A 27,484-nucleotide genomic window follows, 5' to 3' on the forward strand; every position below is an offset into this window, starting at 1 on the left:
TGCTCTATCTGAAAGGATGGTGGAAGTAGGTTCAATAATAACTTTCAAAAGAGAATTGGATGAATACTTGAAGGGGAAAAATTTGCAGGCCTGTGGGGAAAGAGCAGGGAAGTGGGACTAATTGGATAGCTCTTTCAAAGAGCCGGCACAGGCACAATGGGCCAAATGGCCTCTTTCTGTGCTGTATCATTATATGATTCTATGATTCTAAGTTGTCTCAAACCTTTCACAGCACAATCCATAAGGTTGTCCAGACTATTTATATCTGCACCAATATCTTCATTTTACAAATTTTCACAACCATGCAGCAACTTGTCATTGAAAGTACTTTCATTAGGACTTTAGGGAAATGACAAATCACTTCCATTAAAGCAATTATCAGAGTGAACTTCTCCACAGACAAAGCCCAGTGTCAATGAACCAGCCCCTAACGATTGGGAGAGATCGGTGATAAGATTCCAAATATTCAGGATTAAGAGACTGCTTTAAAACCTCCCCAGGATTTCATAATATTAATTTCTAGATGTCTGGATCTGGATTGAGATGAATTTTGTTCGCTCAGAACTTTCTGGAAGGTGGAATAGTTCCCTTCTAGGTATTTATCCTTCCCAGTAAAGAACGAACTTACATTTATATAGCACCTTTCATGACCACAGGACATCCTAAAGCACTTTATAGTCAATTAAGTACTTTTGAAGTGTAGTCACTGTTGTAACGTAGGCCTATGTGGCAGCAAGTTCCCACAAACTGAAACAAGATAATCTGTTTTGCTGGTGTTGGTTGAGGGGTAAATATTGGCCAGGTCACCTCTCCTGCTCTTCTTCAAATAATGCTGTGAGATCTTTTACATCCACCCGAGAGGGCAGATGGGGCCTTGGTTTGATACGTTACCTGAAAGACAGCACCTCCGTCAGCACAACACTCCTTCAGTACTGCACTGACATGTAGGCCTAGTTTGTGTGCTCAAGTCTCTGGAGTGGGACTTGAACCCACAATTGTCTGACTCACAGACAATAGATCCACCACTGAGACTTACACTAACATTTAAGATAATAAATGGTGTGGAAAAGATTAATCTGGAATATTACTTTAAAATGAATAGTGGAAGTAGGACAATGGGACACTGGGTTCAAACAGGTAAAGGTAATGATAAGGACTGATATCAGAGGTTCTTCTTCATGTCGAGACTGATCAACACTTGGAATGGACTTCCAGGCAGAGAGGTGAAGGCAAAATCCCTGGAATCATTTAATAAACAATTAGATGCAGCAATGGGAGAGCATAGGGTTGTACTGGATGGATGAATTAGGATGGGCTGAATGGCCTTCCTCATCCATAAGCATCATGTGATCTTGACAAATGGGTTCAAGGGGCAATCAGATGTGTTTCCAGAGCGAGAAGGGTTTCAGAGATATGGTGAGAAGATAATTCTGATATCTGAAAAGGGAAGGGGTTTGTTGGAATTAATGGCCTCATCCCGTTCTTAAAAGTTCTTATGATCAACTTTTTGAGTTAAAGAAATGTCATAGAACCACAAAAATATATGAAGTTCCAAGAGCTTAGGGCGTTCCCATCAAGGGGAGGGGTGTTTATCTATCAGGTATTCCCATAGAGCAATTTTATCCCCTCAAGAATTCCCATCGGGGATTTTATTCCCTCGAGTGCTCACATTGGGGATTTTATTCCCCTGCGCATTCTCATGGGGGTTTAATTTCCTCCAGTGCTGACATCAGGGGCCCGATGTTAGCAGGCCTGCGGGTTCCCGGCGGGGGGGCTATCGGGCGCATGGGTAACGCGCCGGGTGAAATGAGTGCGTCCCCCGCGCGATCACAGGATAATTGAAGTCATTTACCTGTGGTTACGGGTTTTCCGCTGCTCAGCTACGTGCCGGCGGCCTGCGCATGCGCAGTGACGTCTGAGTGATGGTGGAGCTCTATTTAAAGGGGCAGTCCACCAATGCTCCTCCTGCTGCAAACAAGAAGTAGCACACCATGGAGCACCCCAGGGGTAAGGCTGCCCCACGATTTTCTGACGACTCACTCCAGCTGCTGCTGGACGGGGTAAGGAGGAGGAGGGAGACGTTGTTCCCCAGCGATGGAAGGAAGTGCCCTGCCTCCGCCACCAGGAAGGCATGGGCGAAGGTGGCCGCGGAGGTTAGCAGCAGGGGCAACACCACAAGAACATGGATCCAGTGTTGCAAGAGATTCAATGATCTCACTAGGTCCGGCAAAGTGAGTACACTAACACATTCTCCCACACTCCATCTTCCACATCACCTCAAACACCTCACAACCCCTTCTGCACTGCCACCACAGTGCTCCCGCATCAATCCTCACAGCCACTCAACTATCATCCTCACCGTGCCTGCACGTACCCACCGTCCCTGTCCCCATTCGAACACTACCACACACCCCAATCCCCATACAATGGGATGGGCATGTGGCACACGCATCCTCCCATCCATCTCCCACACGCTCAACCCACCCACACCAATGCTTGAAGCGTCTCACAATGCAATCATCACTCAATCACGCATCTGTGTTTTTCCTTGACAGGAGAAGAGATGCAAGAACGCCTGGGAAAGGGCACGCACCGGAGGGGGCCCGCCACATGAGGTGGTTTTAACACACGCAGAGCTGGACGCCTTGGAGATCAGCCACACGCTGCATTGCCTGTCCGTGGCGGATGGCGAGGCTGGGGCTGCAGAAACGTCCGGTAACGGAAAGCTGACACTCAGCACTCATGATCGCGAATGATCTTAGCATCACTTGGCATCTGCCGCACCTCAACATTTGTCCACATGCCTGATATCGCCCTTTGTTCTCTTGCAGGGCCGTCTGCGAGCGCCGTGTCTGTGGAGGGCGATTCCTCAGAGGACATGCCGGTCTCTGAGGGTCCATCGTCACATATGAGCCAAGCATCCACCAGCGCAGATACACACACCTCGGTGGGTCCCCCTCCTCAATTAGCTGGGATTGCACATGGTGAGTCACCGCGCACATGTGAGCATGAGCAGACCCTGGTGGCAGGGGCAGCCGCGGAGGGTCCGCGTCGGTGGGAGCACTCTTCTCCAGGCTCTGCTCAGCTGGACCCAGATGCTGAACCCAGGGGGCCACCAGTCAAAAGGAGAGTCGTCGAGGGGCACCAGCACATTGCCGAGGTACTGGAAGAGGTGCCACACGCACTCTCCACAATCACGCAGGTGATGGAGGAGTCCAGCTCCTGCATGAGGGCAATGGTGGCACAAGTACAGGAGAGTATCGGCGAGATAGTGTCGCGGGTAGGTGCGGGAACGTCTGTGGTGGAGGAAAGGCTAGCCTCCCTCAAGCGTCACGCACAGCTCAACATTGAGTCCATCCAGGCCCTGACAACGGCTGTTCGGATTCAGGGTGAGCAACATTCTGCCGCCATAAACAGGCTGACAGATACATTAGAGGTGGCCTTGCAAGGTCTCACACAGGTCATCAAAACTGCCGTCCAGCAGGGTGGAAGGAGTGATGTGGGCCTAGGCCATGAGAGGGAAGATGGTGAACGGGGACATGGAAGTGGGGATGCTACTCAAAGTGCCCCCACGTCTCACCCGTTGCCCCCCTCTCAACCAGCACCCGCAATGGTGCCTCCTCTCCAGGTGGCCGAGTCTGCCCCTGCACAGGTGCAGGAGGAGCAGTCTGTGGAGGTGCCCTCACGGGCACCGAAACCCAGGGGGCGTCGGCCCAAAGCACCTACCTGGTCAGGGCACGAACAACAGCAACCTGCCACCACCTCTGCTGGAGCCACAGGGGTAGCACCACGTAGGGGTTCCCGCAAACGTAAGGCAAAGGTGTTATGAACACAAAGGGAATGCACCAGGGTGTATGACAATTTGTTATATTTTTATTTATAGTCGTTTACAGCACATACACAATAAACACAATTGTTCTCACCACTACTGCCACCTCTTGTCCATTCTTGAGCGGCTTGTGCAATAGGTCCCTTTCATGGGGCTCATCATGACGACGAACACCTGGTCCCACCCATTGGGTCACACTACAGTGGGTGCAGGAGTAATGGCACCACTGTTCCGTGGAGGGGGCTGGTATGGCCGCTCCTCTGTGCACGTGATGAGGTCTGGACGCCTCAGACAGTCTGATGTTAGGAGAACCGTTGACATATGAGTGCCTCCCTGGCCTGACAAGCATCCAGGTGAGCCGGTGTTCGGCCCATGGGTCCTTCCTCCTCCTCTTGCTCCTGCTCCTCCTCCTCCTCCTCCTCATCGTCGTCCTCAATATGGGTGACGGATGTGCATGGGGCCTCCTCCAGCGGCACCCCTCTCTGTTGTGCCATGTTGTGCAGGGCACAGCAGACAACTATAATTCGTCCCACTCTGAGTGGCGTGTATTGGAGTGCTCCCCCAGAACGATCAAGGAACCTGAAGCGCATCTTGAGCACCCCTATAGCCTGCTCAATTGTAGACCTGGTAGCAATGTGGCTGTCATTATATCGACGCTGTGGCTCGGTGATGGGGTTCCTCAGAGGTGTCATAAGCCACGTGTGCAGGGGATATCCCTTGTCGCCGAGGAGCCAGCCGTTGCCGGCGTTGAGTGGAAGAGGGGCGGGACGGTGGACTCCCTGAGGACGAAGGCATCGTGGCAGCTGCCAGGGTATCTGGCGCACACGTGTAGGAATCTCTGGCGGTGGTCACAAATGAGCTGGGCGTTCATGGAGTGATACCCTTTCCTGTTGATGAACAGCCCTGGCTCATGTGGTGGTGCCTGTATTGCTATGTGGGTGCAATCGATTACACCCTGCACCCGTGGGAAGCCAGCCACAGCATGGAATCCAACAGCCCTCTCCATCTGGCTGCGGTCATCCATGGCGAAGTTGATGTAGTGCGAGGCCCTGTGGAACAACCCATCGGTAACCTGCCTTATGCACTTGTGTGCAGACGACTGACAGACCCCGGTGATGTCCCCGGTGGCACCCTGGAAGGATCCGGAGATGAAGAAGTTGAGGGCAGTGGTGACTTTGACGGCGACGGGTAAGAAGATGCTGCTTGGTCCATCCGGGAGCAGCTCGTCATTGAGGAGGCTGCAGATGTCGGCGACTACCTGGCGACTGACTCTGAGCCTCCGTATGCACTGCTGCTCAGAGAGGTCCAGGAAGCTGAGCCTCGGTCTGTGGACCCTGTGGCGAGGGTAGTGCCCCCTGCGACGCATCTCTCTCTGCGGTTGCCCTCCCTCCTGCTGTGCAGGTGGATGTGCCACAGCACCGTGTTGGGGGGCTCCACGTGTCTGAGGCGGACGGCATGGCCTGCGAGGCGGCTGAGGCTGGTGATGCTGTTCGTCCTCCGAGGAAGTCAAGGCGGCCCCCATCTGGAAGGTGTAGGTCTGAGGGGTTCTGCAAGGTCGGTAAGTGTGTCCTCACACCGGGGTTGTGGTTCCACGTTGGTGAATCTTCTTGCTAGGAGGAGGGTGGTGGAGGGCAGGCGTTGCCCGATGTGACGGAGTGGCCTCCTGCGTTGGTGAAGGGTCTCCCCTCCCCCGCCCCACCTGTGGAATGCACCTTGGCAGCTGCCACAGGCTGCTGGCTGCAACACGTCCGTTTGAAGTGAGAGTGTTTCCCCCAGTATGGGAAACAGTCTCAGTTCAAGGTAAAATCCCACCCTTCCTAATAAAACAGCTCAATCAGGCCTGTAAACGACCTGAACGAGCAAGATAAATACTTAAAAGTGGCATCCCACTGGCTTTAATTGCCTGCGGGATTCCCACCTGCGGGGTCTGCGCGCGCACGCCGGCGCGTCCGTGGGGAACCCGGAAATGGGCGGGTTCGAGACGGGATCCGGTCCCGCTCCGGGATTCCCCGATTTTCGCCCCCCCCCGCCGAGAACGCACCCGATAGCGGGTGGTAAAATCAAGCCCCAGGAGTTTTATTCCATTGGGTGCTCACATCAGGAGTTAATTCCTCTGGTCATTCACGTCAGATTTTTTATTCCTCTGGGTAGTCATGTCGACGGTTTTATTCCTCGGTGGGTTCACTTTGCTGTTTCCAGTCTTTCACATGCATACATAATAATGATCTTTCCAAGGAATGGGCAAATGTTTTGAACCAATCTGTTTATTCTTGGAGAAATCTCAACTTCATCTTTGCATGAATTCTGGAGCTCTCTGTCTGCAATGTCACGTTAAAGCTTCATTCCCATAGGCAGTTATATTATCCATCATGTCCAAAACAGAAAGTGAAGCAAAACACTGACATTAGTACCAAGTCTCTCTGTGCATTTACCACAGATCAAGGGCTGCGTTTATAGTGGCATTTGTACTGTTGAAACATATCCTATTATTCCAGTCATCAATCCAATATCACACACAAGTTAATAAATAGGCAGTGAAACATCACTGTGCTGCTGCAGAGGGGAGAGTGACAGAAGCCCCAGGGACAGTATAGACATACAGAACAGGGAGAGATTGCAGTGTTTTGATTATAATTGTGCTTTCTGATTGAAACAGGTCACGAAGCTGTTAGAGACGAAGAAAGAATTTGTTATAGGGAAACAAGATGCTGTAGGAGGCTCTTCTGAGGTGGGGATGAAGGACATTGTTGGAGAGGAGTTTGTAGATGGAGCTTTACTTTGTATCTAACCTATGCTGCAGCTGACCTGGGAGTGCTTGATTGGATAGTATAGCGGGTAGCTTTCTATTGAATCCTTGCTGTCCCCGAGCTGGGAGCGCTTGATGCTGACACTGGATGCCTGAAATGGGAAAATGTCCCTTTCATTCCTCAGCACTTAACAGCTTGATGAGTGTTAGGTTCAAAAAAGGTAAAACAAGTACATATTTGGGTACTGGGAGAAAGTTCAGACATGAAACGCCTGATGTGATTCCAATCCATGAGGAATAAACCTGCCCCAGCTGCTTATTTTGGATGAGCTTCTCTGTGGGATTATCTTGTCCAAATGTTTTTATAAAATCCAATCTGTTGGGACAGTCAGATTTCAGTAGATTAGAGGAGCTTTGTGTGTGCAGTTACCCTGCTCACTGATTGTCCTCTTTACTGGTTTAACAGGGCTCGCGGCCCAGACGCAATGATTCTGGTGGATGGACAACCACGACTAAAGGGGGAGATGACCATCTCGCAGATGTTAAACATCGCCACACAGATCGCATCTGGTATGGTGTACCTGGCCTCGCAACACTTCGTGCACAGGGACCTGGCCACCCGCAACTGCCTGGTCGGAGGAACTGTGCAGGTTAAAATTGGAGATTTTGGAATGTCACGAGATGTCTACAGTACGGATTATTACAGGGTAGGTTCCTCATTGACTGCAGATCATTACAGGGTAGGTTCCTCATTGACTGCAGATCATTACAGGGTAGGTTCCTCATTGACTGCAGATCATTACAGGGTAGGTTCCTCATTGACTGCAGATCATTACAGGGTAGGTTCCTCATTGACTACAGATCATTACAGGGTAGGTTCCTCATTGACTACAGATCATTACAGGGTAGGTTCCTCATTGACTACAGATCATTACAGGGTAGGTTCCTCATTGACTACAGATCATTACAGGGTAGGTTCCTCATTGACTACAGATCATTACAGGGTAGGTTCCTAAGGAGGGAGAGAAAAAACACGGAATTACAGGCCAGTTAGCCTAACATCAGTAGTGGGGAAAATGCTAGAGTCTATTATAAAAGATGTGATAACAGAACACTTGGAGGGCATTAACGGGATTGGACAAAATCAGCATGGGTTTATGAAAGGGAAATCATGCTTAACAAATCTACTGGAGTTTTTTGAAGATGTAACTAGTAGAATAGATAGGGGAGAACCAGTGGATGTGGTGTATTTGGATTTTCAGAAGGCTTTTGATAAGGTCCCACACAAGAGGTTAGTGTGCAAAATTAAAGCACATGGGATTGGGAGGAATATACTGGCATGGATTGAGAATTGGTTGACAGACAGGAAACAGAGAGTAGGAATAAATGGGTCTTTATCCAGGTGGCAGGCAGTGACTAGTGGGGTACCGCAGGGATCAGTGCTTGGGCCCCGGCTATTCACAATACATATCAATGATTTGGATGAGGGAACTAGATGTAACATTTCAAAGTTTGCAGACGACACAAAGCTGGGGTGGAATGCAAGCTGTGAGGAGGATGCAAAGAGGCTCCAATGTGATTTAGACAAGTTGGGTGAGTGGGCAAGAACATGGCAGATGCAGTATAACGTGGATAAATATGAGGTTATCCACTTTGGTTGTAAAAACAGAAAGGCAGATTACTTTCTGAATGGTGATAGATTGGGAAAAGGGAAGGTGCAACGAGACCTGGGTGTCCTTGTACACCAGTCGCTGAAAGCGAGCATTCAGGTGCAGCAAGCAGTTAGGAAGGCAAATGGTATGTTGTCCTTCATTGCAAGAGGATATGAGTACAGGAGCAGGGATGTCTTACTGCAGTTATACAGGGCCTTGGTGAGACAACATCTGGAGTACTGTGTACAGTTTTGGTCTCCTTATCTGAGGAAGGATGTCCTTGTCATGGAGGGAGTGCAACGAAGGTTTACCAGACTGATTCCTGGGATGGCAGGACTGACGTATGAGGAGAGATTGGGTTGACTAGGCCTATATTCACTAGGGTTTAGAAGAATGAGAGGTGATCTCATTGAAACATATAAAATTCTAACATGACTAGACAGACTAGATGCAGGGAGGATGTTCCTGATGGCTAGGGAGTCCAGAACCAGGGGTCACAGTCTCAGGATATGGGGTATGCCATTTAGAACCGAGATGAAGAGAAATTTCTTCACTCAGAGGGTGGTGAACCTGTGGAATTCTCTACCACAGAAGGCAGTGGAGGCCAAGTCATTAGATGTGTTCAAGAAGGAGATAGATATATTTCTTAATGCTAAAGGGATCAAGGGATATGGGGAAAAAGCGGGAACAGGATACTGAGTTAGATGATCAGCCATGATTATTTTGAATGGCGGAGCAGGCCTGAAGGGCCGAATGGCCTACTCTTGCTCCTATTTTTTATGTTTCTGTGTTTCCTCATTGACTGCAGATCATTACAGGGTAGGTTTCTCATTGACTACAGATCATTGCAGGGTAGGTTCCTCATTGACTGCAGATCATTGCAGGGTAGGTTCCTCATTGACTACAGATCATTACAGGGTAGGTTCCTCATTGACTACAGATCATTACAGGGTGGGTTCCTCATTGACTGCAGATCATTACAGGGTAGGTTCCTCATTGACTACAGATCATTACAGGGTAGGTTCCTCATTGACTACAGATCATTGCAGGGTAGGTTCCTCATTGACTACAGATCATTACAGGGTAGGTTCCTCATTGACTACAGATTATTACAGGGTAGGTTCCTCATTGACGACAGATCATTACAGGGTAGGTTCCTCATTGACTACAGATCATTACAGGGTAGGTTCCTCATTGACTACAGATCATTGCAGGGTAGGTTCCTCATTGACTACAGATTATTACAGGGTAGGTTCCTCATTGACTACAGATCATTACAGGATAGGTTCCTCATTGACTACAGATTATTACAGGGTAGGTTCCTCATTGACGACAGATCATTACAGGATAGGTTCCTCATTGACTACAGATTATTACAGAGTAGGTTCCTCATTGACTACGGATCATTACAGGATGGGTTCCTCATTGACTACAGATTATTACAGAGTAGGTTCCTCATTGACTACAGATCATTACAGGGTGGGTTCCTCATTGACTATGGAAATTAAAGGTAGGTACCTCATTCACTATGGATTACAGGTTAAGTGCCTCATTCCCTACAGAATATAACAGGGTAGATACCTCATTCAATATGAATTATTACAGGGTAGGTGCCTCATTCAGTATATATTATTACAGGCGCCTTTCTCTAGTTTATCTCCCAACTCCACTGATCCCCTCTGCAAGGTCATCTTGTCTGTGACCAACCTCCTGCTCCATTCCCACTAAACTGCTGACCAGCCAACTTCCCTTCCTGGCCCTCATGCCAAGCTATCATTGTAAATGATTCCCTATCCTCATGTACTGTCCCCTTCCCTTTTAAAATCGCTGTCGTCAACTCCCTCCTCAAAATATCCACGCTTGACCCCTCTGTCCTCGCAAACTACTGTCCCACCTCCAATCTCCCTTTCCTGTCCAAAGCCCTTGATCGTGCTGTCACCTCCCAAATCCATGCCCATCTTTCCCGCAACTCATTGTTTGAATCTCTCCAATCAAATTTGTGCCACTGCCACATCACCAAAATGGCCCTAATCAAAGTCACAAATGAAATCCTCTGTGACTGTGACCATAGTACATTCCTCCTCATCCTCCTTGATTACACAGTCAACCACAACATCCTCCTCCAACACCTCTCCTCCATTTTCCAGTTGGATTGCCCTCGCTTGGTTCCACTCTTACCTATCCAATCTTAGACAGATCATCTCCAGCAATGGCTTCCCTTCCCATCCCTGCACCATAACCTCTGGAGTCCCCTAAAGATCTATCCTTGACCCCCTCCTCTTCCTCAGCTACATGCTGCCCCTTGGTGACATCGTCCACAGGCATTGGGTCAATTTCTACACGTACTCTGACAACACCTAGCTCTACCTCTCCACCCACCTACTGCCTCTGTGTTGTCAGACTACTTGCTCGACATCCAGTCTTGGATGAGGTGCAATTTCCTCCAGTTAAACATTAGGAAGACTGAAGCCTGCCTTCAGCTCCACCACAAACTGATTCCATCCCTTTTCCCAACCATTGTCTCAGGCTGAACCAGATTGTTTGCAATCTCAGCCCTGAGCTGAGCTTCTGACCCCATATCTTCTCCATCACAAAGACAGCCTACTTCCACCTCCATAACATTGCCCGACTCCGTCTCGATCTGAGCCCATCTGCTGCCGAAACCTTCATTCATGCTTTTGTCATCTTCAGACTTGACTATACCAATGCTGTCTTGGTCGGTCACCCATCCTCCACCCTCTGTAAACCTCAGCTCATCCAAAACCCCGATGACTGTACCCGTTCCCGCACCAAGTCCCACTCCCGCCACCAAGTCCTGCTCCCGTCATTCTTGTCCTTGCTGGCCTACATTGGCTCCCACTTCCCCAATGCCTCTGATTTTCCCCATGCCTCCAATTTAAAATTCTCATCCTTGTGTTTAAATCCCTACATGGCCTTGTCCCTCCCTATCTTTGTAACCTCCTCCAGCAGTACAATCCTTCCCGAACTCTCCATTTGTCTGATTCGGTCCTCTTGTGTAACCCCCATCCCAATTATTAGTTGTTCCTTCAGCCACCTAGCCCCATGCTCTGGAATTCCCTCCCTAAACCCCTCTGCCTCTCTACCTTTAAGACCTTCTTTAAAACCTAATTCTTTGACTAAGCTTTTAGTCACCCCGCCTAATAACTCCTCCTCCTTTGGCTTGGCATCACTTTTTTATTACGCCTCTGTGAAGCACCTTGTGACATTTTTCTACTTTAAAAGCACTATATAAATGTAAGTTGTTATTGTTCCTGCATTATTACAGGTTAGGTGCTTCATTCAGTGCAGATTATTGCAGGGTTGGTGTCTCTTCAGTACTGACTGTTCTAGTGTCAACCTCTCTATTTCCCTTTAAGAAGCTCTCATTATTCTTATTCACTGGGAAGTTTATATTTTTCCAAAAACAACCCCCCGCCGCCACCCCCCGCCTCACTGCAGGGTTTGTCTTACAGCATTAGTATTGCATCCCAGAGAGACTGTAGCACCAGTACATGTGAGACACTGCCAAATGGGACTGGGCCACTGAGATTGGCACATGATGCACTGCTGAATGGAAGGGACCGTCAGTTACATGAACAGAACACCAGAATCTGTTCATCACTCTAAGGAACTGTGTGACAGGGAGAACACCACTGTCATATTTAACATCATCAGATCTGCCAATGTTGTATAAACCACCTCCTGTTTTTGGAGAATTTGCAGAGAATCTGTAAATGTGATATAATTTGATTAAAAAAACATATCTAATATTTTTCGATTTAGATGTTCCTATTCTATTTCAAGCAAGTTGATATCATATTGAGCCATACAGACCAGAGTGCCAGGTTTATCCCTGTTCTATGCTGAGTTAAGTGGTCCTGCCAGGATGGCAATAGCAGTGCAACAGTCAGTCTCAGTGCCACTGGGCTAGGGAGGGGAAATATCATCCAGGGTTCCTGCTCCTGGTGGAAAGGGCACGTGTACAGACTTTGATTGTGCAGAGATTCAGGCTTGGCTATGATATCCCCTGCTGATGCGCAAGGGGTCATTTTAACCTAACTCGCCCGGCAGAAAGCTGACGGGATCGGGTCGGTCGCCTGTTTTACACCCCACCAGATTTTACTCTCCATTGACTTTAATGGAGAACAAAATTGGGCAGGGTGTAAAACGGGCCAACCTGAACCCGTCCGTTCCCCACCCAGCGACTTAGGTTAAAATGACCCCTTTACTGTCTAGACTCGTGAAGAATGGCCACTGGTCGACATAGAGGACATCACCCAGCATCAAGAGTCAACACCTTCAGAGAGAAGAGAAAAAAATCAGGGAGAAATGTGCATGAACATTTGGACTATAAGAACATAAGCATAAAAAATAGGGGCAAGAGTAGATCATACGGCCCCTTGAGCCTGCTCCGCCATTCAACAAGATCATGGCTGGTCTTTTACCTCAACTCCAATTTCCTGCCATATCCCCATATCCCTTGATTCCCTGAGTGTCCAAAAATCGATCAATCTCAATCTTGAATATATTCAATGACGGAGCATCCACAGCCCTCCAGGGTAGAGAATTCCAAAGATTACATAAGAGGGAGAGGAAATTTTCAGATAGTTTTAAAATGTTGCCCCAATTTCACTGCCTAACACCTTCTGCCTGTTGAATAACCAACTCTTCAATGCAAGGTTTGATGGGATTTCCATTCCAAAATGGCTACTCTCCAAAATGGCTGCTTTACTTGGTAAAAAATTTAACCATCTTCTTCCAGTCCACAGGGACCTCAGCAAAACATGTTCTACTCTTAGTCTGACTCTGATAGGTGTTTTATCTTCTCTCTGTAATGCTCGCAAAAACCTAGTGTAAAATGAATTCAGGCAGTCTCAGTACAGCCCCAGTGTACACCAGCCCACAGACCAGAGCTTCCTTCCAATTCAGCATGCCAGTAATTGGCACTCATTTGGCAGTGTCACTCAGGGAGACCACAGAGGTAGCTACATCAAAATGGAAAGGTCGCATCACCGCTGTCCCACTTTGCAGTCAAATGTGTGAGGTTGCCACAGATGAACACCCTCAGAGCAGGTGTGGGAGGACAGGCCCAACACGGTGCCTGTCCCCTACTGAGCCTGATTGAAGAGATTGCAATCCTCTTTCTCAATACAGAGTGAACACAGAGAATCTGAAGGGGATGACTGATGGAAGTGACCTGTTCTTCAGTCTGAGCACATTTTTTGTTAAATACCAAACCGTTACATCAACTGTTGCTGTCCAATCCTACTTAACAGAAATCAGATGTCTGTGAATCAAGTCCCTAGGGCATCACTTAACAACCATTTGCCTAAAATTAAATGATAGGTCATTATTGAAGTATTTAATATTAGTTTCACTGGTGCATGAAAGATGTATTCATTTAAATGAATCAATTGTAGTGAATCCTTGGCTTTGCCCTGTGCTTGTTGCTATAAAGTCAATTAGAGGGTGTTTGATACTATCTGGGACCCAGATCATTTCACAATTGTAAATTACCACATGTAGATTTAATTATTCCAGGATTTATTAGACACTGCAGCCCGCTCTCTAGCAAAACAAAGGCTCGTTGCTGCGGTCATGCACCAAGCAACAAATTCAACAGAAACGAATTGAGTTTGAAGCCTTCGGGTCCCTTGGGTTCCTGAGTCCTCGTTTCTTCAAGGTTTTGGTCTTATTTATTCTTCAAATAATTTGTCACAGTTTTGATTATTTTAAGCGCTGTGACATTTTTTAAAGCTCCATTGTGTGCAGACCGTCAGCGTGGGAAACACGATTGGCACTTTGAGAACAGGACTGTGAATGGTCACACCAGCTGCTGACTGTCTGTTTAACTTTCACTACCTCAGCCATTGTTAAAATCTCAGGCTGTTATAAGCAATGAATTCAGTGAGCACTAAGACCTTGGGGAATCCTTACAGCATTGCTGTAGATCCCATTAGAAATCTTTTTGCGTCCTCCTACTTCTCAGTCTATTAGATTAAAGGCACCGTGCATACCATCAACTAACATTAAAAAAAAGCCTCAAAATACATTCATTTGATGCACTGACTGGGACTGTGCCCTTTCCCTTTGCGACCCAGAATTCAGCCCAGACCGATGTGATGAGAATCTTCTGACAATCTAGTTCCCAGTGGGCGCTGGCCTATAGCACAAAACTGCCCCTTACTCAGCAGTAATTTGCAAGTTCCCTTAGAGAGGCCATAGGATGCAGGAGGAAATGACCTTGTTGTGGAGGGGAGAGGCCACTGTTGTGGAAGGAAAGGTGCTACTTGTGAAGGGGAGAGGCCACCATTATGGAGAGGTCACTGTTGTGGAGGGGAGAGGCCACTGCTGTGCAGGGGAGGCCTCTCTGTTCTGACACTATGTTGTTTCTCAATCTATCCAGTGTCTAATTTTATTTTCTTATAAATCTGCCAATAATTGTGTTAGCTGTGCTCTGTGAGAGGGTTACAAGATTCCTTGGTTTGAACAGAGTAGAGATGGCTCAGTCGAATTCTGAGATTGCTGTGTTGTTGATTACCAATTCAGAAACACACATCCCATCAATATCACTTACCATTCCCATAGTGAAGCTGATCTTCTGCTTCCCATGCAACTGACGTAAATGTTGCAGGCATTGAGAACAACAGAACGGAGTCATTCTTTTCACTAAATTGTGGATATTGGGACTTGTGAAGCGTCCTTTAAGCTTCCTGCAACATTCTGGCCTTCTTTCTACTCTGATTACTGGTAACCTCAACTAAACAGCCGCCTGTTACATGCACCCCAATTTCCTCAGATTTAATGAGGTTTCTATACGGTCAGCTACACTTGCACATCCTGCTAACTGATTTATGCCATTGATATCAGAAACAATAGAATTACTTTTGAAATTACAACATGGAGACAGGCCATTCAACTCAACCAGTCCATGTTGGTGTTTATTCTCCACATAAACAGTAGTCCTCATGTCAGCTCTGTTTCCATCTCCCTTTAATCCCCCTTTCCTTCAACCACCCTATCTGACCTATTCTTTCTTACATGTTGACATTATCTCTGCTTCAATCACTAATTTCACAGCCTCACACCCTGTGTAGAAAAATTTCTCTCGTGCTCTGTTAAATCTCTTACATTTAATCTTATATTTATGTGCCCTTGTTTTAGACCCCTCAATTACTGGAACCAGTCTCCATCCTGTTCCATCCCTTTATAATTTTAAGCACCTGTATCAAATCACCCTGTAATATTCTCTATTCTAATAAAAAACAGCCCCAATTTCTCAAGTATTCCTTTGTATTTCCTGATACCAGGCAGTATCCTAGTGAATCTGCACTGTACCCTGTCTATTACCTCAACATCCTATAGTGTAAGCCCAGTAATCCACATAGTAATCCAACTGTGGTCTTACGAAGGTTTTATATAGATTCATCATTACATCTCAATTTTTTAATAAGTTCTATAATTCTATACCCCTTCCCATAAAACCTGGTATTCCATTAGCTTTTCTATGGCCTTATCCACTTGATGCTGCTTTTAATGCCTAATTAACCTGAACCCCCAAATGCCAACTTTCCCCCAACATTTAACTAAAATGTACCACCTCATATTTACTAACATTGGATTCCATTTGCCACTTTTTTGCCCATTGCACCATCTCACCAATATCCTCTAGTAGCTTCTTTTGGCCCTCAGAATTACTATGACTCCCTATTTTAGTATTGACTACCAAATGTGGACACCACTCCCTCAAGCCCTAAATCCAAATCATTGATATACACAGCGAAACAGCGCCAGAACTGAACCTTGTGGGACCCGACTATCCATTCCCAACCACTCTGAGAAACTGCCCTTAACCCCTATTCTGTTTCCTCCCTTCTAACCAATTTAGAATCTAATTTGCTACCACCCCAGCCCCCAATCTCATACCCTGTCAAAGGCTTTCTGAAACTCCATGTACACTACATCCACTGCATTTTCCTCATCCACCATATCTATCACCTGCTCAAAAAGCTTTATCAGGTTTGTCAAGCACTATCTTCCTTTCTGAAATCTATGTTGGCTACTTTTAATTATTCATCTAGATATTTAGTAATTTCATCTTTAATTAAAGACTCCAAAATTTTCCCTACCACAGATGTCAAACTACTTGACCTGTAATGCCCCAGATTAACTCTAAATAGGTATTACATTAGACGCTCTCCAGTTTTCTGGCACGTATCCACTCTTAATAGAACCCTGAAATCTAATTTCTAGGGCCTCCACTATTTCTTCCCCCATTTCCCCCAGCAACCTTGGGCCAGGCACAGCTGAAGGGGCAGAGGGAAGTGACAGCAGGAATGGACTTGGGAGGACACGGGGCTCTTGTGGGGGAAATAGAGGGGAAGATGCGAGTGTAAGCAGAGTGTGACACCACCCAGAGTGATATTACTCACCTTTCAAAATTGTCAGAGATGCATAGAGTGGAGGATCTGTGAAACCGATTACAGGAAATGTAATTAATGCAGCATCAATTAGCACATTTTTAAAATCTGTGGTCCACTTATCTGTTTAGAATGAGATTGAAGGTTTAAGGATCAATGCAAATATAGATGCCTCTTTCACCTCCCAACTCAACCCCACTTTCTGGCTCACATCCCAGCTGACATCATCAATGGTTCTCTTTCCTCAAACCCTCTCTCTCTCCCCTTCAAAACTGCCATCAACCCATTTGTCCATTCCAACTATCGTCCCACTTCCAACTTCCCTTTCCTCTTAGGTCCTTGAACACACTATTGCCTCCCAGTTATCTGCATATTTCTCATGGAATTCCCTGTTCAAACTCCTCCAGTCTCGCTTCCACCTTTCTCTCAGCACAGAACGATCCTGTCCAAAGTCATGAATGACATCCTCTGTAATTGTGACCATGTGCTTTATCCCTTCTCAATCTTTCTGCAGTGCTTGATATGATTGACTTTGCCATCCTCCAATGTCTCTGTTCTGTCATACAGCTCCAAAAGCTTCCAGTGCACAGTTTCGATGCTACCTGTCCGAATGCAGCCAGTGCATCTCCAAAACTGGCTTCTCTTCCCTCCACCATACTGTTACCTTCCCGCTCTACCCTCAGCTCCCTCCTGTTCCTTATCTACATGCTGCTTCTTAGCGACATCATCTGCAGACGTGGGGTCAGCTTTCACACATACGCTGATAATACCCAGCTCTACATCTCTACCAGCTTTCGCAACCCCATGATTGCCTCTGTCCTGTCCAACATAAAGTCTCAGGTGAGTCACAGATGCCCAGGTGAATGCCAACTTCAGCTTGGACACAGTCCTCCAATTCCACATTGGGCAGGGGCGAAAGGCACTTCTGTATACTCATCTTTCTTCACTGACAGCAGAGTTCATTGCAGGTTAGCTTGTGGTGTAACATGGTTCAGAATTCCATGGCACACAATGGGAGGGCTTTCTCTGGCCCATGTGCAAGATGCAAGATCAAGCTATGAGGTGTGACATGGACTTGTGGCAAAAAATGCAAGTGGCTACAGGGAGTGAGGACTCCAGCCTATACTGACCGTGTCCCCAAGTTCCCTGGAGGAGGAGCCAGCCTCACAGCAGGAACACCTCTTTGCCAAAGCCCCAAGAGGACTTGGATTAAGTCTGATAAATAGCACTGGTCTTGGATGTGTTTGGATATTTAGAACAAAAGGTAGCTGGCACGATGCAAGCTACCCCATCTAGATCCTTTCACTCCATTGAGAGCAGATGTCTGTCGTACAGCTGATGGAAAAACTCTAAGACTTAAGGCGACAGCTGCTGGAAGATTCTACCAGAAGGTCGAGTATGTTCTTATATCGACGGCTCGATTCCTACCATGGATTGAGTTGCAGAGAGACAAGTAACGCCTGATAAAGCTCTGCACCTGGTGGAACTATGGTTTGATGGGGTGCGATGTGTGTCCATGCTGTGATCAGGAGAATGGTGGCAATTCACTCTCACTCTGTGACTTGTGAAGAGCTCCTGGTATCTGCTGTCCATCTTGGGTGGGCTAGTCAATTGTCTCATAACCATATATTTATGAGACAATTAACAACCCCACTCCCCTCCACTGTGGCAGAGGGAGGTGGGGTTGGGGTGGAGAGGTAAGTGGGGTCAAGGTCAATCGACAATGCTGACTGTCCACCCACCCCCCCAACACACCCAACCAACAATGTGCCCATGGCAAGAATAGAAACAGAAAGCAATGGACCCATGAAAATGGAGTAAATCAACAATGAGAGGGTTAAGCGTGACACAGCAGTGAATTAGTTTTCACGGGAATCCTTTTAATATCTCACAGAGACGGATCATTCACTGAAATGGGAACTAATGCATCATTTCAACCTCTCCCAGTGACTCAGCATTGATGGCCGCAGCCATGATCAGTGCGCTTCAGTGATGTTCAAAGATTGCCTCCCGTGAATATTTATGGTGTGGCTCTTTGATCTGCATTCAAGCTATAGTCTGCTGCACCAACCCTGCCCAGACACTGGGAGGTACTGCGCCTGTTTCAGGGCAGTCACTTGGCAGTGGGATTCCACCAGTCACTAGAAACTCTCGATGATGCTGGAAGAAGTTGTACAGTTTCTGACTTATTAGCATAAGCCTCACGAGCGACATACCACAGGAGGCAGGCTTCGAAATCCAGTGAGTGCTGGGGATTTGTGAATGGAAAAAAAATTGTTTATTAATACATGAGTACAGGTCAGGAGTCAGTGCAGCTCGCTATATTCACACAGCAGGTACCATGAGTAACAGATTTCAACCTACATACAGTTGAATAAACCTTCAATCCAATGAATGGGCTAAACCAACAAACACTGAATTACATAAACAGTAACATCTGCAGGCGGCTTAATAACAGTCGTTCCACTCATTATAGTGACACATTAGCACATTCGGAGATGGAGAGAGACAGGATAATAGGTAAAGTGAGAGAGATGGAGAAAGCTAGGAGATTCGTGCTGCCTATATTCAGAAGTGATACAGATTCCCATCAGGCACAGTGCCACATTCAGAATATCTCACACCAGATACCATTAGTCTCCTCTCTCTATCAAGACACTACACTTCAGGGGAGATGAGGTGAAAGAAGGTAAGATGAAGGGAGGGAGGTGAGGAGAAGGGGAAGGGAGAGGAAAAAACTGAAAAAAAATTGTCACATGAGATTATTTCTTAATGGCTGGAACAGAGACACAATCAATTATAGAACAATTGTGTCTTTCACTTTGGAATGTGATACTATTTCTAATCTGAGAATTATCTTCAGGCAAGGAACCAGCACCTGCTAAACCAGCACCCGCTGATATTATTTCACCTGTGTATTTATGTGTGTCTTTGTATGTTTGTGTACACATATGTCAGTGCATGTGTGTTTGTCAGTGTATATACGTTTGCGTGTTCTAAGGTTGAGATGATGCAGCCAATATTTTAGTCATTCCCAATTGCAATCATCTATATGCATTGATTTAGATCATGACAACAACAACAACTTGCATTTATATAGCGCCTTTAATACAGTAAGACGTCCCAAGGCACTTCATAGAAACACACAAAATCATTCGGCCCATCGTGTCTGTGCCGGTCAAAAAAGAGCTAATCCCACTTTCCAGCACTTGGTCTGTAGCCTTGCAGGTTACGGCACTTCAAGTGCGTATCCAAGTACTTTTTAAATGTTTCTGCCTCTACCACCCTTTCAGGTAGTGAGTTCCAGACCCCTACCACCCTCTGGGTAAAATTTTTTTTCCTCAGCTCCCCTCTAATCCTTCTACCAATTACTTTAAATCTATGCCCCCTGGTTATTGACCCCTCTGCTCAGGGAAATAAGTCCTTCTTGTCCACTCTATCTAGGCCCCTCATAATTTTATACACCTCAGCCTCCTCTGTTCCAAAGAAAACAACACCAGCCTATCCAATCTTTCCTCATCGCTAAAATTCTCCAGTCCGGGCAACATCCTCGCAAATCTCCTCTGTACCCTCTCTAGTGCAATCACATCTTTCCTGTAATGCGGTGACCAGAACTGTATACAGTACTCAAGCTGTGGCATAACTAATGTTTTATACAGTTCTAGCCTAACCTACCTACACTTATATTCTATGCCTCGGCTAATAAAGGAAAACAATCCGTTTGCCTTCTTAACCACCTTATCTACTTGTCCTGCTACCTTCAGGGATCTGTGGACATGCACTCCAAGGTCTCTCTCTTCCTCTACTCCTCTCAGTATCCTTCCATTTATTGTGTATTCCCTTGCCTTATTTGACCTCCCCAAATGCCTGTGGAACCCCACTGGAAACATGCTTCACAGGAGCCTTCTCAAACAAAATTTGATACAAGGATTATTTGCACAATGTGGCTAAGATCAGAAGCCATAAACCTGCATCCAAACAAGCTATGACATTACACAGTACTTTATCCTTGCATTAGTCCACACTGTGCCCATATTTTTACTGCTAAGTTATGTTGTGACAAGGTATAACATAGTGTAGTTGATATTTCTGCCACTTCCCTGTAACTCAGTCATTCACTTTCTTGATTGGTTTTGTTCCAGGTGGGTGGACATACCATGCTTCCAATCCGCTGGATGCCCCCTGAGAGTATAATGTATCGCAAATTCACCACAGAGAGTGACGTCTGGAGCTTCGGAGTGATCCTGTGGGAGATCTTCACCTACGGCAAACAGCCCTGGTTCCAGCTCTCAAACAATGAGGTAAGAGACTGGAAGAAACACTCCTGGAAAAGTGTTGCGGGGAGGAGTTAAGAGGAGAAAAAGACTAGAATTGCTACAAAGAACTTGCTTAGAGACACAAGCCACTGTGAACAGAGCTCATCAGCCTCACTCTTTGGTCTCTTGGGATACAAGCTGTTCATTTCACAAGTGGTCAACCTGTATCTTCCAAGAGTGATGATGAGATGAGTTAGAATGGTCAAGGACAGATTACATTCAGTAAGAGATGTCGTGCTTTTGCAGTGGGCTCACCTCTCAAAGGTTATTTTTCAATTATTAACACAAGATTCTATAAATGTTCTTCATGTTAGAGCACTGCATGGGAGACAGTGACTGTTCCACCTTAGGTAAATTAATTTTTTAAGCGTCTCTGCCACTTTGGAAAATCTATTATTGCGCATTTCTCCTTAATAAATTGAATCTGTAATTCATCTCTCCCATTTTCTAATCCTCTGTGGAACACGCAATTTTATCCTTTTCCTTTGAACATCTTTTCCCCCCCATACAACTTGGTATCATCTGCAAAATTTCTACTTTTAGTACATTCATCAAAATCATTTATAAATATTGTGAACAACAGAGATCTCTGGACCGACAGCTGTCCAGTCAGATCCACCACCATTGGTCACCATTCTGTCCTATTATTTACCCAACTGACTTTTCAATGTACATCCTCATTTACCCGAACGACTTTCACTTTAACCATATATATCTTGTGAGAGACCGTGGCCTAGAAATTGGCGTTAACGGGCACTGAAGGGACCAATATGGCATGCAGCGTGCACATGCTAATTCCGCGCCAGGTATGTGCTGCACATCATATTGGTTAGGGCACTCTGTAGTCACTCAGGGTGCCCACCTGAAACTGGCGTTGGGCAAATTGCATAAGAAGATCGGGGGGGGCCTAACGCTTACTGGAGGCCCCTTTACGAAATTGGCTTTCGACCGGCCAGCAAAATAGTAAGTAAAAACTTTTTTGATATAATTCCCTCTCTAAACCCATCTGCCTCTCTTTTAAGACACTCCTTAAAATCTACCTCTTCAACCAAGCTTTTGATCACATAATAATAAACCATTGGTTAGGCCTCAGCTGGAGTAATATGTTCAATTCTGGGCACCACACTTTAGGAAGGATGTCAAGACCTTAGAGAGGTGCAGAAGAGATTTACTAGAATTGTACCAGGGATGAGGGACTTCAGTTATGTGGAGAGACTGTAGAAGCTGGGGTTGTTCTCCTTAGAGCAGAGAAGGTCAAGAGGAGATTTGATAGAGGTGTTCAAAATCATGAACAGTTTTGATAGAGTAAATAAGGAGAAACTGTTTCCTGTGGCAGAAGGGTCAGTAACCAGAGGTAACAGATTTAAGGTGATTGGCAAAAGAACCAGAAGCGACATGAGGACATTTTTTTTACGCAGCAAGTTATTATGATCTGGAATGCACTGCCTGAAATGGTGGTGGAAGCAGATTCAATAATAACTTTCAAAAGGGAATTGAATTGCAGGGCTAGAGCAGGGGAGTGGGACTAGTTGGATAGCCCTTTCAAAGAGCTGGCACAGGCCTGAGGAGCCAAATGGCCTCTTCATGTACTGTATCATTCTATGATCTCCTTCGTCCCCATGTCCATTTTTGTGAATGCGCCTTGGGACATTTTTCTATGGTTACGGGTACTATATAAATGCAAGTTATTGCTGTTGTTATTCCAATAGTAGTTTTTCTCAGTGGCATGGGTCCTGATCATCTCCTCTCAGTCTCTGCACCAGGTCCCACTTGGCGCAGATTTCCACTTGGGACTCACTGTGTTACCGACGTAGATGTACATGTGAACAGGTGATCACAGCTGAATGTCGTCAAAGTTAAAATGTAATTAATTAACCTAATTAGCGACATGCATTATATAAGAGGAAGGGATTAACCATCTTGTTCATAAAGTTGTGACGATTTCATTTTCTGTATTGTAACTTAATTTTTCTGTTTCAATGTTCTCTCAGTTCCTGATGTATTCATACTCATTTTATTTGCAACTGGTAATTAAATGCATGCCGTGGGCTGTGGGGTGAGTGGTGCAGTCAGAGTCTGGTTATGAGCCAGATGAGCTTCTCTTTTTCATTTGCATAATTCTGTTTTGCAAAACAGTGTTCTCAAGTTGTGGGTAGATGTGGCCATTCTACGACCCGTGGCTGCTTCACGCACGCAGATTTTATCTGTGCCGTTAGCTCATAATTCCCTTAATTACCGTGCCGTGCTGGGAACTCGACTGGTCAATTAGATACACAATGACTCGAGTTGTCGTGTTCATCCAGGAAACCCACGTAAAAATTCACTTTCGTAAAATATACAAATTAAGCCGGTGCGGAGCAAAAATGATTCACTCGCTGGGTGATATTAACCCCTCGAGTGCTGGCCTTTCCCTCGCTGTGTGATATTAACCCCTCGAGTGCTGGCCTTTCCCTCGCTGTGTGATATTAACCCCTCGAGTGCTGGCCTTTCCCTCGCTGGGTGATACTAACCCCTCGAGCGCTGGCCTTTCCCTCGCTGGGTGATACTAACCCCTCGAGCGCTGGCCTTTCCCTCGCTGGGTGATACTAACCCCTCGAGCGCTGGCCTTTCCCTCACTGGGTGATACTAACCCCTTGAGTGCTGGCCATTGCCTTGCTAGGTGACATTAACCCCCTGAATGCTAGCTAATCTCTTGCTGACTAATATTAACCCCCTAAGTGCTGGTGATTCACTTGCTGACTGATATTAACCTCTGACTGTTGGCAATTCTCTCACCGACTCATATGAGGCAGAGGGACATCAGGAACAGGAGGAGGCCATTCAGCCCCTCGAGTCTGTTCCGCCATTCAATTAGATCATGGCTGCTCTGTACCTCAAGTCCATTTACCCACCTTTGCTCCAGGTCCCTTGATGCCCTTTGCCTTACCCATGAGCAGTGGATATTCCCTGCCTGAGTGATATTAACCTCCACACTGCTGAATATACAGAACAGACACAGACCTGAGCAAGATTTGCAATCATTTCTTTGCAGCTTAATCTGTTCTCTGTATCTTTTTGTCATTTTTAATTTATATTTTTCTCTTTTCTTTCAGGCCATTCCCCTTCCTTTTTAGGGTTCTCTTTTGTGACTTATTCCCTAACCTGAGAGTTCAGTGGTGCTTACACGCAGTGTTTGCATCTGCCACTCTTCAGTTGGACAGTGCAAACACTGAGGAGATGAATGGAGTATTTAGGTCTCTATTGCTTCCCTGTGTGAATAAACATCGGCCCATTTCCTTCTCGGAATTACAGGCACGGTAGCACCTCACATAAAGGAAATGTCCCAAAGAGCTTAACAAGGGGGAAAGGTGGAGCCAGTCAGGAAAAGGAGGAAATTAGGGAGGGAAAGAGCATGGCACCGTCAAAGTGAAGGGTTTTCAGAGGCTATTAGAGGGAGGGAGAGTGCACAGCACAGTCATAGAGAAGAGCCTTTAGAGGAAAGTAGGCACAGTCAGAGAAGGGTCTTTTGAGGCGTTTAGACAGGCAGAGCAAGGCAAAGTGGTTTGGGGAAAGATTTCCAGGAGCCGGGGTGCATTGAGTGAGTAACCAATGGTAGAGCAGAAGAGGCGGGGGAAAGTAGTAATCCACAGTGGGGGGATGTAGGCTGGGACATAAGGCTGGAGAAGATCATTTAGAAAGGGTGGATTGTGGTCTTGGAGGTATTTGAAGAGGAGGACAATCAATTAAGTTGGGCACAAGGACCCAATGGAGCTTGGCAAGGATGACTCTACAGGACTGGTGGGGGAGTGCAGAGTTCTGGATTAGCTGGAGTATGTGGAGGTGGGAGGCTCTCATGGAGAGGGTTGGAGAAGTCCACCCTCAAGGTGATAAAGGTGTAACTTAGGACTTCAGTTGTGGTGAGGGAAGAGGTAAGGATCTTCAGAAGCATCGAGGAGATCCACTAGATTTAAAACACCAATCAGCCAACAGGAAACACAAACTTAATTTATTTTAAATTTGATCAAATATCCTTTTAACTGGTTGGATAAGACAGGACATAGACAGTTAGTCAGTTACTGAGGTGGTGTGATCCAGCTAAATCAGAAAGTGGTCAACTACACACAAGAATGGTAGAAGTGTCACATTCCACAGTGACCATTCTAATCCGGCAATGGAGGGAAATGGAAAGGGGATCAATGAAAGGGTCAGGGCAGTCACCTAGAACAGCTTCCACTATTCAGTAAATAATGTAATTTCAGGGTGGTGTCCAGACCCTGACAGTGAGTGGATCAATGTAACTTCAGGCAGTAAACGCCAGCGTCTCTTTCGGAGTCTGCAATGCATTAATTTGTTTTGCTCAGAACAAGCTTCCTTAGAGGCCTAAAAATGACAACTGTGTACAGTTTTGGTCTCCTTTCCTAAGGAAGGATATACTTGCCTTCGAGGCAGTGCAGCAAAGGTTCACTAGATTAATTCCTGGGATGAGAGGGTTGTCCTATGAGGCGAGGTTGAGTAGAATGGGCCTATACTTTCTGGAGTTTAGAAGAATGAGAGGTGATCTAATTGAAACATATAAGATTACGAGGGGGGGCTTGACAGGGTAGATGCTGTGGGGTTGTTTACCATGGCTGGAGCGTCCGGAACTAGGGGGCATAGTCTCAGGATAAGGGGTCGGCCATTTAAGACTGAGATGAGGAGGAATTTCTTCACTCAGTGGGTTATGAATCTTTGGAATTCTCTACCCCCGAGGGCTGTGGATGCTGAGTCGTTGAATATAATCAAGGCTGAGATAGACAGATTTCTGGACTCTAGGGGAATCAAGGGATATGGGGATTGGGCAGGAAAGTGGAGTTGAGGTCAAAGATCAGCCATGATCTGATTGAATGGCGGTGCAGGCTCGAGAGGCCATGTGGCCTACTCCTGCTCCTATTTCTTATGTTCTTAGCCGCCAGCAAATTTTCCCTTGTGGCAATACTCTGTTTAACACTCGACGGGAAAGCTATTGGAGCTGATTGCAGAAACTAAAGCGACACACGTTTAATTGCAGGTCATCGAATGTATCACACAAGGACGTGTGCTGGAGAGGCCGAGAGTCTGTCCCAAGGAGGTATACGACATCATGCTGGGATGTTGGCAGCGGGAACCCCAGCAGAGGCTGACCATCAAAGACATTCATCGGATACTACAAGCTCTGGGCAAGACCTCGCCCATCTACCTGGATATTCTTGGCTAGTGGGCTAACTGCATCGGCCCCTCCTGAATGTACTTTATCCCAACAGTAAACTACAGCTTCATTTGGGAGATCAATAAAAGTGAAGTGCCTGCTGTGTATAAAATGTACAGTTGTTTCTGAGGCGTTTTTCCTGGTACCTGCGCACAGAGAGCTGCTGCAACAGAACTGAAAAGGAGTTTGGTTCCAAAACAGAATCCCTCCAGACTGGTGAAACCTAGTCATTTTATCCCGACCTACTTTCAATATGAGAGAGGCCTCTGTTTGCGAGCGGAACAAAATCCACCAAATGATTAGGGTTCGCCAGCCACTGAGCCTGCCTTGGAGGAGGGTTCAAACAGATTTCTCAGCGTGAAAAAAGCCAAACTTGTGTTAACGATGCAGTATCCATTCCCACGTTCCTGAATATTTCAGCGGTTCGTCTGGTGAGCAGGGCTGGTATGGAGATGCACTGTCTCTTCAGGCTTTGCTACGGTGAATTCAGATTGGATCTGGAGCTGAGAGCAATCTGCCTCAAAGGCATTTGGACAATCATTCTGAGTTCATTTACTAAGGATCAACAATGATTGGAACGTTTTAAACCTGTTGAGGGCAATTGCCCGATTATTACAGGATCAGTAAAGGATGTTCCTAAAACCAGCGAAGTGCAGCAGAAGAGCTACCCTCAGGGTCAGTTGGGCTACTGAGCTGAAATACCCAGTAGTCAAAGGCAGGTGCCACGATGGTTTCTTATGTCCAACAAATCGCTTGGTGTAGATTGAATCGGCTGCTATTCTGGCCAGTTTTATGTACTTTTTGTCAACCAACTGTTATTTTAAGGTTGTTGTCAGCTACCTTGTGTGCTGCAGTTATGATGCTTTAAATAGACACCTGCATTATCCATCTGTATATTTATACACAAAAAATGTTTTTGTTTTATTTTTATTTCCGTGCTACAACACTCAGCAAAGTTTTAAAAAAAGAAATAAACTCCATATTAATAATGTGGAGGCAGGAAGAGCTCCCGTACCATTCACTTCCTGTGTCGCAGGGTCAAAGAGCAATGAGTCACAGACATGTGCTGATGCCTGTCTCGGGAGGGGGTGAGGGGGACGCTGAGTTATCAGTAAAGAGTTTGTAGAGCTGATGTCCATGTGAAATACATTGGAAATTCTCCCTGCAGACCCAGCCATTATCCTGTAGCTGGAACCAGCAGCCAAGGCCGTATAGAACTGGGCTGCCAAGTAGATACCCAGAGCCAGTATCTACAGCTGGCATTAATTCAGTTGGTTCTTGGCTAAGGAGGCAGTCCCCTCTGCGGAGGAGAAAGGAT

At 46.3% G+C, this 27,484-nt stretch overlaps 1 protein-coding gene across 1 annotated transcript in view; it reads left to right on the forward strand.

Moving 5' to 3' along the window:
* Positions 1–27,047, forward strand: part of LOC137301583 (NT-3 growth factor receptor-like) — a 372,567-nt gene extending 345,520 nt beyond the window's left edge. The window contains exons 15-17 of the mRNA XM_067971136.1: positions 7,042–7,282; positions 20,790–20,948; positions 25,990–27,047. Of these exons, the coding sequence (XP_067827237.1) occupies positions 7,042–7,282; positions 20,790–20,948; positions 25,990–26,175 (586 nt within the window). The 3' untranslated portion in view covers positions 26,176–27,047. The remainder of the gene's footprint in view (positions 1–7,041; positions 7,283–20,789; positions 20,949–25,989) is intronic.
* The last annotated feature ends 437 nt before the right edge of the window (positions 27,048–27,484 follow it).

The sequence above is a fragment of the Heptranchias perlo genome, chromosome 34 (genome assembly GCF_035084215.1).
Source record: "Heptranchias perlo isolate sHepPer1 chromosome 34, sHepPer1.hap1, whole genome shotgun sequence".
Taxonomy (NCBI): domain Eukaryota; kingdom Metazoa; phylum Chordata; class Chondrichthyes; order Hexanchiformes; family Hexanchidae; genus Heptranchias; species Heptranchias perlo.